Source organism: Danio aesculapii, chromosome 14, assembly GCF_903798145.1.
Source record: "Danio aesculapii chromosome 14, fDanAes4.1, whole genome shotgun sequence".
NCBI classification, from domain to species: Eukaryota; Metazoa; Chordata; class Actinopteri; order Cypriniformes; family Danionidae; genus Danio; species Danio aesculapii.
In genome coordinates, this window is record NC_079448.1 from 50,537,943 (window position 1) to 50,550,824 (window position 12,882).

General features: G+C 35.0%; 1 protein-coding gene across 1 annotated transcript in view; it reads right to left on the bottom strand.

Annotated features, from left to right (window-relative positions):
• The window catches only part of LOC130240216 (A disintegrin and metalloproteinase with thrombospondin motifs 2-like), a 371,942-nt gene that overhangs the window by 94,784 nt on the left and 264,276 nt on the right, over positions 1–12,882 (bottom strand). The window contains exon 5 of the mRNA XM_056471639.1: positions 9,749–9,832. Coding sequence (XP_056327614.1) covers positions 9,749–9,832 — 84 coding nt within the window. The remainder of the gene's footprint in view (positions 1–9,748; positions 9,833–12,882) is intronic.

The following is a 12,882-nucleotide window of genomic DNA, read 5'->3' on the forward strand; positions in this document are numbered from 1 at the left end:
GTAAAAGATTCAGTGACTTATGACTCTCATAACGCTCACAAGCTTTGCTCCTGAATGAATCAGGGTTTTACACAAACCCCTTGAATAAATGATGACGGCCACTAACTTTTCTCCTGAATCAATCAGCATTTTACACAAATCACTTGAAAAAATGATTCAGTGAGTCATAAGTTATTCACTTGCTGCAACCTGCTATAAAAGATTTTAGACTCCTATTCATTGTTTCTGAATAATCAAATGATAATGAGTTATGTAAAAGATTCAATGACTCATGACTCTAACTGACTGCTACTAACTTTACTGAATGAATCAGCATTTTATCACAAATCCCTTGAATAAATGATTCAATGAGCCACCAGTGATTCGTTTGCTGCCACCTGCTAAAAAAAGATTCCAGAGTCATTTCCATCGTTTCTGAATGAACCAATAATATGAGTTATGTAAAAGATTCAATGACTCATGACTCAAACAAACACTCACTAGCTTTGCTCCTGAATGAATCAGGGTTTTACACAAACCCCTTGAATAAATGATTCAGTGAGTCACCAGAGATTCACTTGGTGCCACCTGCAACAAAAGACTCAAGCGTCATATTCATTGTTTCTGAATGAACAAATGATAGTGAATTATGCAAAAGATTCAATTACTTACGAGTCAAACTGACTGCCACTTACTTTCCTCCTGAAAGAATCAGCATTCTAAACAAACCCCTTAATCAAATGATTCAGTGAGTCACCAGTGATTCACTTGCTGCCACCTGCTATAAAAGATTCTAGACTCCTATTCATTGTTTCTGAATAATCAAATGATAATGAGTTATGTAAAAGATTCAATGACTCAAACTGACTGCCACTAACTTTCCTCCTGAATGAATCAGCGTTTTATCACAAATCCCTTGAATAAATGATTCAATGAGTCACCAGTGATTCATTTGCTGCCACCTGCTAAAAAAGAATCCAGAGTCATATCCATCGTTTCTGAATGAAACAATAAGAGTTATGTAAAAGATTCAATGACTCACGAGTCAAACAGACGGCCACTTACCTTCCTCCAGAATGAATCAGCATTTTGAACAAATCTCTTGAACAAATTATTTACTGAGTCACCAGTGATTCACTTGCTGCCACCTGCTATAAAAGACTCCAGAGTCATATTCTTTGTTTTTGAATGAACAAATTAAGATTCAGTGACTCATGACTCAAACAAACACTCACTAGCTTTGCTCCTGAATGAATCAAGGTTTTACACAAACCCCTAGAATAAATGATTCAGTGAGTCACCAGTGATTCACTTGGTGCCATATGCAATAAAAGACTCAAGTGTCATATTCATTGTTTCTGAATGAACAAATGATAGTGAGTTATGCAAAAGATTCAATTACTCACAAGTCAAACTGACTGCCACTAACTTTCCTCCTGAATGAATCAGCATTCTAAACAAACCCATTGATCAAATGATTCAGTGAGTCACCAGTGATTCGCATGCAGCCACCTGCTATACGGATTTAACCTTCAGAATAATCTCCAGCACTAATGCATGTAATGCAACACGTTCTGTCTAGGTGAGATATTGAAGAGAGCGGGGATTTTGGTAGTGAGTAAGTGTGTCAGATGAAAGCTGAAGCGGGACCTGTGGTCACTATCAGGTTAGCCACATCTGAGAGCGGCAACCTGATCTGAAACCTGCTCTCTGGTTACAGGAAGAGCGGCGTCTCCTGGAGCTGCGTTTATGAATGAGGCAGGGTCATCATTGATTGTTTATCATGCATTCTTGATTCTGCTTCTTCCCAGAATGCTTTGCTCGGTCCCACAGGGAAAGTGCATGCGTGCGTGTTTATGCGTTAGGGTGGGGGTATTGGGAAGGCAGTTGCATAACATCAGCACTCGCTGTGCTTTGGTGTTGAACTGTGAAGGCGTGCGACTTTGAAAAGACTCCCATGGGAGCGCTATGCTTTTAGTTCCCCGTTAGCTCAGTCCGGTGGAATAACAGGCCCTAGGCCATGGTGAGCACCCAGCAGAAGAGGATGGATGAAGATGAACATGCCAAGTTAACGGTGTGTGTGTTTGTGTATGTGTAAGTGCCAGACGAAAGGTAGATGAGAGAGTGGATGAGGAGTGTGTGCGTCTATATGTGTTTGCTGCTGATGCAATATGTCAAATCATCATAATACACAACTGCAAAGGTGCTAAACATCTACAGACAGCAAAATAAATCATTGAAATATTTGTTTGTTGTAAAAACTGATGGTTTTTTAGGCTACCTCACAGTTTTTTCAGCCTGATCTCACAAGAAAACCTTTACGCTTTGTCAGTTTAGTGGCTAAGTTCAGTCATACGAAAATGTACCACAGGGCTATTCAATTGGCGGCCCGCGGACCAAACCTGGCCCCCAAGGCAATTTGTTCCAGCCCTCCAAATAGTGTGACCAAGACATCAATAATAAATTTAGTTCAGTCGAAAGACGGCCGCTATAGTTATAAAGTGACGTGCGTCTGTTTAATACAGCTTGAGCTGTCAAGTGACATGAAGCAAGTGGCGCGGGCAGCCGAAACATTTGGATATGTTTGTAGAAAAGGCCTTTTGTTCAATGCACTGATATCATTAATAGGGATGCAATGATTAGCTGATTTCACTATTAACTGCGTTTTAATAATAATAATTTCTTACATTTATATAGCGCTTTTCTGGGCACTCAAAGCGCTTTACACATAGGGGGGAATCTCCTCATCCACCACCAGTGTGCAGCATCCACCTGGATGACGCGACGGCAGCCATATTGCACCAGACCACACCACACACCAGCTGATTGGTGGAGAGGAGACAGAGTGATGAAGCCAATTATGATATGGGGAGGGTTAGGATGCCATGATGGACAGAGGCCAGTGGGCAGATTTGGCCAGGATGCCGAGGTTAAACCCCTACTCTTTTTCAAAGGACATCTTGGGATTTTGACCAGAGAGTTAGGACTTTGGTTTAACTTCTCATCCAAAAGACAGCGCTCATTGAGCAGTATAGAGTCCCCATCACTATACTGGGGCGTTAGGACCTACACAGACCGCAGGTTGGGCGCCCCCTGCTGGCCTCACTAACACCACTTCCGCAGCAACCTAGCTTTCCCATGTGGTCTCCCATCCAGGTACTGACTGGGCGCAGCCCTGCTTGGCTTCAGAGTGCGACCATGTGAAATTGCAGAGAGCTAGTTGCTGGCTAGCTGCCGGTTTTAATTCATTACGGTTAATTAATCGTAAAGGCTTTTCAACGCCACGTTTCTGTTGCACAGAATAAAACTGCTGCAACTAAATAAACTTATGCCAACTGTTCGCTAGTTTAAAGTTCCGAGCTTATACAAGGCTAATACACACGCACATTGGATTAACTATAGCAGCAGGCCGTTCACGCACGCAAGTTCATTATTTCCAAAGGAGACATGTGCATATTGGAGTGGTGCGCGCTCGGCTTGCAAGCGGACCGACGCACTCTCGTCCTCCAGGCGCACACAGTATAAATTATCTCACGCTGTAGTGGTGAGAGTTGTGCGTGACTTTCAGTGCAATGTAAACAAAAGATACGTTAGACGAATTATTACAAATTATTAAAATGATTACATATGTATGAATTTTAAGTCCAAACAAAGAAATGGACTATTGTATTATTTTTATTAATATTTTGTTCTGTATTTGGTTACTGAGCAGCAGCAAACAATACTTTAAAATATAAGCAGTTTTCTTGTGATTTTCTAAACTAGTAGTGTTTTGAATTTAATAAATGCATAATAATGGTGATAACCATGAAACCATGATTATTCTTCAGACTATAATAGTACAACCAAAATCTATAATCGTTGCATCCCTAATTGTTATGCAGTTCAAAATCAACATATGAATGTGTCTGAATGTAGAAGCCTACTTAAGCAATACACTGATTTTCTTGTGCTTCGAAATACAACATTTAAATGGTTGTAAAAAAAAAAGCCACATTGTACAATGTAGTGATGTTGTGTAGTTTCAAATACAACATATTAACGTTTTAATGTAGAAAAAGCCAATGTGGGTGACTTAAGGAGCAAAAATACAACATATGGCCTCTTATATTGCTGTTGTGTCATCACTTTTATTGCAAGTCATATCTCTCTGGCCCCTCATTTGAGATGCTTTTCATGAACTGGCCCCCATGACAAACTAATTGAATAGCCCTGTTTTAAAAAGGAGGCGTAGCACCAAACCCCACCCCTAAACCCAACTGTCATTGGGTGATGAGCAAATCGTACTAAACTGTATGAATTAGACTGTACAAACTGATATGAGTTAGCCACTAAATCAAAAAGTTATGAATTGTTGTGCGATTCCGTTGGTTATTGTCCCAACTCTCATGATCTCACCTAAGACCAAAAAACCCTACAGGCCAGGGGTCTCAATCTCAAATTGTCGGGGGCCATATCAGTGACTCACAATTCATAGTGTGCCGTTTTACCATTCTAGCACATGAAAAAAGTGGAAACCTGATGTTATTGATGCACTCAGACATTCTTCTTTAGAGTATAAAAGCTCCTTCTTTTTGTTTCTTGTTGTATATATTGAAGGGGGAGTTTAAATTGCTATGAAAATACTACAATTTAATAATAGGCATAATAATAATAATTATTATTATGTTCCAATTAATTGTTGCTTAACTAAAAGTTTAACAGGTAGCGTTAGACAGCAGAATGGGCAACTTTATTGACTTTACTGGCAGCTGTTATTTTCAATATCTTTCTTTTTTGTAAAACTATTGCAAAGTTACAAATTTAGCCAGCAGTACAATTTTACTAAAGCACATTTATATACAAATTTTAATATGCATATTCGGAAAATTGAATAAAATCTAATAATGAGACAATTTGAATGGAATATTAGCAAAATTATCATATTTACACCACCAGCATAAAGTGTAAGCCATGAAGAGGTGTTTGTACAACAAAATACAAGTGGAATAAAACCAATAATAATCAAACGACCCTTGAATATTTACAAAAATAAAGCTTTAGTAAAAAAAAGAGCACTTACAGACATATATTTCAATGTTTAACTCAGCCCAGAAATAATCTGCATGTGCGTTACTCTCGACCGCACACTGAGAGAAATTGAAAGTAATCTGAATAGTACAGTACCTTAAATGCCCAGTAGGTGGGGGGTCAAAACCACAAGCGTATATTCGACTGCACGCACAATGATAATGTTCAAAAACATGTGTTTTGTTGGGCTCTCGTTATATTTTTGACGTCAGTTGCAGGCCGGGGGAAGGAGAGGGGTGCAAATGACCCATGGGGGCCTATAGCAGACCCCTGCTATAGGACATTGGTCTCAAACAAATCAATTCCTGGAGGGCCGCAGCTCAGTTATGCTTCAACCCTAATCAAACACAGCTGATCCAACTAATGAAGGTGATCCAACTTATCAAGGTATTCAAGACTACAAGACACTAGGGCTGTTTCTCAATTCTTAGAACACAGAGAACGGACTTGCATTCTTGTGAAGACCGGTCTTGCCAGGTCACCTCAGAAGAATGAACTTGGGAGACTGTGAGAACACAGAACACAGCGTCCTGTGAGAAATGAGATGCTGCGTTCTTCCTGATGGTCACACCACCTTCATGCATTTACAACTGAAAATTATTTAAACAATACAGTATTCATACAACAATTCATTGTTTTGCCCATTTCAATATATATAACATGTTAAAAAACCTTACAAATTTACTGATAAATGTACTTTGCACAATACAAATAACACAAATTTAATACAAGTTTCAACAAACAATCCCCCATAATGTGCTTATGCCTTTATTAAGATTTTCATTGTGAATGTTTAATTTCACCGTCTCATTCAGGGAAACTCCTGAGATAAAGAAGTTATATCTCTGAACTTTAATAATAAATCTATTTAAAAAAGGCTGTGCCTCCCTATCGCAGTGACTTCTGGGACCTCTAGAGCGAGTTCTGTGCTCAGGTCTGCATCGGTGCATCCTCGATATCAAAAACACATCCGTGAACTTTCATGAGTCCTCCATTCTTGCTGTTCTTTGGCGGTTGATGATGACGTTACACGAGAACACAAGATCGCTGAAGACGTTTATTGAGAAACAGCCTAGTCTTGAACACCTTGATTAGTTGTATTTGATTAAGGTCGGAGCAAAACTGTGCAGAGCTGCGGCCCTCCAGGAATTGAGTTTGAGACCCATGCTACAGGCCATTTTATGCCTTGGGTAGTTGAAAAAGCATATGGTATGGTTGGACAGCTATGGTGGTGTGGACACCTACAGTATGTGGTTAAAATACTGTAAATTAATAAATACATCATCAAAAACACAAGAAAAATAAATCAGTGATCGATTTTTGTATTGGAAAAGATGGCTTTAATTCAGTGCATTCAGTGCATTTCTTGCTTTGTGATTGGAAATAAAGAATAAAATAAAATAAAATAAAATAAAAAAAAATAAATAAATAAAAAAAATAATAAAATACATTTAAATTAAATTAAATTAAATTAAATTAAATTAAATTAAATTAAATTAAATTAAATTAAATTAAATTAAATTAAATTAAATTAAATTAAATTAAATTAAATTAAAATAAATTAAATGCATTTCTGTGTGGCATGGGTTTCCTCCAGATGCTCTGGTTTCCCCCACAGTCAAAACACATACGCTATAGGTGAATTGAATAAACTAAATTGGCTGTAGTGTATGAGTGTGAATGCAAGAGTGTATGGGTGTTTTCCAGCACTGGGTTGCGGCTGGAAGGGCATTCACTGCGTAATAACATATGTTGGATAAGTTGGCAGATCATTCTGCTGTGGCGATCCCTGATAAATAAAGGGACTAAGCTGAAAAGAAAATGAATGAATGAAAATAAAATAAAATATAATAATTAGAGTTACATTTAATTATAATAAATATAAGCAGTGTATTTTTTAAATTAGACAGGAAGACACCAGGTATACATGGAAATGCATCTCTCGTCTAACTGTTATCCGATAGATCAAAATGTATCCTTAATACCAGGTGTAAACAGGATAACAAACTAAAAAACGAAAGTAGTAGTGTAGTTTCTGAACTCAAGTAAAAATATGTTTTTTTAATCACTCCACTCCTTTCACTGATCACTAAAATCATTAACAACAACAGTGCCCAACCCTGAACCAGAATCGGCAGTTGAGCCACAGCCTAATGTGTTGACCCCTTAAAATGTTAAAACTCTCACAAAACCACAGTGTTTACAACTGTTATGTGAGTTATCTAAAATGTGTCCCTGAAACATTAAAATAAATACAGTAGTGGCCAAAACTGATGCACAGCCAAAGACAATTCATCCATCACCCTTCACTCAAACATTTTAATGGGATGCTGATGTTGATTTTCTAATCACATATAAACATAGTTGTACTTGGAGATTATACAGTAAAGTATTTTAAATGTGGTCTGCATTTCAATTGTTTCCTTTGTGACAGCTGAGAAAATAGGTTTGTTGAAAAATGTGCACAATAAAATCATGAAATATTATTGAATGATTATATTGCAGTTACGGTGAATATTTTTTTCCCAAGAGATGAATGCATACACTCTCAGAAATAAAGCTACAAAAGCTGTCACTGGGGCACTATCTTTTCAAAAGGTACATTTTTGTACCTAAATGATCCATATTTGCATCTTGAAGTTACAAAATAGTATCTAAAAAATGTACAAGGTACACTACTATACCTTTTAGGTACTAATATGGACTTTTATTATAACAATATGGACCCTTCAGGTACAAAAATGTGTAGTAAGTCTAGATTAAAGTCAACATAAAAGGCTGTTTGAAGCAAATACTGTATATTTACATAACTGGCCAAATAATTTATGATTTATGATAAATAGCCACCGTTTATAACTTATTTTCAATTGCTTTCAAGTTTGCCTATTAATTAAATCTATTTAAATCTTTGACCCTGAACCTCCTCCTTATTTATTTATCATTTTGTTTTTATATATTTAATATTATTATTAAGTTATGTTATTTATTTATTATTATTATTATATTGTTTATTGATTTTTAACTATTTTATTTAATTTTATTATTTGTTATTTATTTAGAATTTAGTTTTTTTTACATTTACTATTATTATTATTATTTTTATTTTTATTATTAAGTTACATTATTTATTTATTTTTATTCTGTTATTTATTCATTTTTACTATTTTATTTAATATTATTATTATTTGTTATTTATTTATTTATTCTATGAGTTTTTTACATTTACTATTATTATTATTATTATTATTATTGTTGTTATTATTATTATCATTATTATTGTTAGATTACGTTATTTATTGATCATTATCCTGTTATTTATTCATTTTTACTATTTTATTTATTACTATTATTATTATTATTAGTTATTTATTTATTCTATTGAGTTTTTTACATTTACTTTTGCTATTATTATTATTATTATTATTATTATTATTATTATTATGTTACATTGTTAATTTATTATTATTCTATTATTTATAGATTTTTACTATTTTATTTAATTTTATTATTATTTGTTATTTATTTATTATTCTGTTTTTAAATTTACAATTATTATTATTATTTAGTTACGTTATTTATTTATTATTATTACATTATTTATTTATTATTATTCTGTTACTTATTAATTTTTTCTATTTTATTAATATTATTATTATTATTGTTATTTATTTTTTTATTTATTCTATTGAGTTTTTTACATTTACTATTATTATTATTATTATTATTATTATTATTATTAAGTTACGTTATTTATTTATTTATTATTATTCTCTTATTTATCGATTTTTACTATTTTATTTATTATTATTATTATTATTATTATTATTATTATTATTATTATTATTATTATTATTATTATTATTATTATTATTATTATTTTTATTATTTATTAGCTTTTTTTCCACTAACTTTTTTTATTATTAATTTATGTTATTTATTTATCATTATTCTGTTATTTATTGATTTGAACTATTTTATCATCTCTTATTGTTACAATTATCAGCGATCCAATGACTGTGGATCGCTAATGAACTATAAATCCACATCACATGGACTACATATACTGTCATGCACCAAACACACACACTGGTTCCTGTTAGTCTGTGATCACTTACACACAGCTGTGGTTTATCCCCATTGATGACTAGGACTATATATATCAGTTTGTTTCCCCTCCCATTGTCTGTTATGTTTTCGTTAATCCCATTATAACCGTATGTTTCCTAGTTTGTTCTAGTTTTGTTTAATAAATAAATGTTTAATGCTGCATTTGGATCCTCACCTTGTCTTCCTCCTTCACACTATACATCTGCTCGTAACAGAACAACAGATGACGAAAGGGGAAACAAACTGATATATATAGTCCTAGTCATCAATGGGGATGAACCACAGCTGTGTGTGTGTGATTGTGGACTAACAGGAACCGGTGTGTGTGTGAGTGGTAAAGAATTTTTTTAGTGTACAGATTCATGATGTCAACTGAAAAATACAGAAACATTATACATCGGGAAACTAAAATGCTTTGACGAATAACAACATGAAAACATGCGCACACACACACACACACACACACACACACACACACACACACACACACACACACACATAAATCAAGTAAGGAAAACAGTGCTAATGCTGGCTCATTACAATATCTTACATACACTGTACATGATGGCAGTAGAATGTTTCACACACTTACTTTTTTGGCATCGATTAAAACAATCCGCACTAGCACCACATTTATCCGTGCACCAAGAGAATTGTCATGATAGATCTCGTTCACCTGTGGGAAAAAGAAAAAGAAAAGCAGCATTAGAATAGTCAAGGGTTTAATATGGAAACAAGCTGATATTATAAGAGTCTGACTGTACTGTACAAAACACTCCATTAAAGTAAATGACGGTATGCTTGCACTCTCAGAGGTCAAACTAAAGCACTGTGTGAATTATGACTAAGCGATGTCAAAACTTCATAGTATCTGCTACAGATTCAGTGTTTCATTATGCTTTTTAGACTTGTTTTACAATAGAGTTAGAAAAGCATATTAGAAAACGTGAGATGATTCATGCCAACTTATCCAGCATATGTTTTATGCAGCGGATGCCCTTCCAGCTGCAACCCATCACCGGGAAACCCATACATTCTCATTCCCACACATGCACTACGGACAATTTAGCTTAGCCAATTCACCTATTGTGCATGTCTTTGGACTGTGGGGGAAACCGGAGCACCCGGAGGAAACCCACATGAATGTAACGTGAGAAGACATTTCAGCATATTTCAGTTTAACTGCTATAAGGACTGCTTTTAGCACCATTTGTACGCCCCCACTTTATTAGAAATAGGTCTGTAAAGTGATTTATTTAAACATTTTTATTAATATTTTCCAAGCGGTTTAATGGAGAATAGATTTGAATATAACACATTTTTATAAACATAATGATTTTAACAACCAATTTCAACTAATTTCTTTTGTTTTTGCCATGATGACAGCACATACTATTTTTATAGCTATTTTGCAATATACTATATTCACCTTAAAGTGATATTTAAAGGCTTAACTAGTAAAAAAATGTTTATGGGGGCTAAAAATGATAATAATAATAATAATAATAATAATAATAATAATAATAATAATAATAATAATAATAATAATAATATAAACTGATTTTATTAAAGCCAAACTAAAAAAAATAATAAGAAAAAATATTATAGGAATTACTGTGGAAATTTCCTTGCTCTGCTAAACATCACTTGGTAAATATTTCGGAAAATGTATAAAAATTTCCCAGGAAGGTGAATAATTTTGCATTCAATTGTATAAATATAGGCGACGCAGTGGTGCAGTAGGTAGTGCTATCGCCTCACAGCAAGAAGGTCGCTGGTTCGAGACCTGGCTGGGTTAGTTGGTGTTTCTGTTTGGTGTTTCCCCCACAGTTCAAAGACATGCGGTACAGGTGAATTGGGAAGGCTAAATTGTCCGTAGTGTATGAGTGTGAGTGAGTGTTTATGGATGTTTCCCAGAGATGAGTTGCAACTGGAAGGGCATCTGCTGCGTAAAACATGTGCTGGATAAGTTGGTGGTTCACTCCACTGTGGCGACCCTGGATTAATAAAGGAACCAAGTCGAAAAGAAAATGAATGAATGAATGTATAAATATATATAAAATTTTAAATCTGTGAACGTTAAGTTGAGAATAGGTTTGTGCAACTGATGTTTTCAGAAGTTCAGTACACATCGGCGCCAACGGTGTAGACCTGAGTTCGATTCCTGCCTTCCTATGACGATCCATTCCCTCTCTCCTCACGCTTTCCTGTCCAAACTGTCTTACTGTCCCATCAATTAAAGGTGAAAAAAATGTTGAGCACATGAGAAAAAAACTGTATGTGTATTACTGAATTTTTTTTTTGTTCACTCAACTAATCTTATGTTAACCCAACTAAATGTTTTGTGTGTTACTGACAAATAATTTTAGGTAAATACAGCTGATGTTTTCAAAAGTTACGTACGGGCTTAAAAATTTTTACAGTGCAGATTCATGATGTCAACTGAACAATAGTTTAACAAATAAAGAAACGGTGCAAATTTGGAAGAAAAAAAATGCTCTGATGAATTAGAACATGAAAACACGCACAAATCAAATAAATCCGTAAAATTTACGGTAAAAAAACGGCAGCTGTGGTTGCCAGTAATTCACCGTTAAAAATACGGTACAAACCGTAAAAGTAATTTCTCATTTTTACAAAAAAAAAATGCTCTGATGAATTATAACATGAAAACACGCACAAATCAGCTGTGGCTGCCAGTATTTCACTGTTAAAAATACGGTACAAACCGTAAAAGTAATTTCTCATTTTACAGTAAACTACCGTATTTCATTGATTTATAGATGTAATATGTCTGTATTTTGAATTACCAACATCTACACATCTTTTGTTACACAGATAGACAGGTTAACAGAGCCTTATGCAGGTGGTGATGAGTAAGTTACATAATGAACTAAAGTTAATCACAAACAACTTTTCCCACAAGCTGAAAAGTGTATCAGTGTATGGAAGGTGCTCAGGGTCATTCACACAGCTACTAAACACCAGTATGGTAACACGTATAAAATTAAAGTTATGAAATAAACATTATTTATCAACATTAGATGTAACATAAATCTCTAATGTACAGAACTGATGGGGAAACAACTAAAAAGATCCATAGTAATGTCAACAAAAAGCATAAAAAGTGATGTGCCATGCAGGGAATTCTGGGAAAGCCGATTTACGGTTATTCACCGTATACATTAAGGAAACATACTGTTAACCAGGTTATGGATCTTTATTGTAGCTTTTCTACAGTTTTTTACCGTTGAAATCACAGCCATTTTCTACAGTGTGAGCAATCACTTTATCCAACATACGGTCTTCATCACAGCGACAAACACACAACGCAACACACCAACAGTCCTGCAATAACGCTCAAGAGAGTTTGACTTCTCACCCCTCGCCTCAGCCATCTTTACTTATTCAGTTTGCTGAAGGATGGGCCTAATGCACTGTGGGAAACGCGGTTCCCAGACAGAGAGGGAGACAGAGGCAGACAAATTGGTACAGAAGTTCAGACATGGTGTCCTCTGCCGTTGTGGAAGCCTGCTAATGAGACACTGAGATGTATACACAGCCAACAATAATGAGATTTCTGATGGACAGACTGCGGGAGGGGGAGCGGGAATCAGAGACCAAGACAGACATGAAGAAAAGGGGCTTAAAAGGGGGCGGCAGGGAAGATGGAAAAAGACGGAAAAGCATTATACAACTTGCTTTCGGAAAGTGACGTGTCGCTGA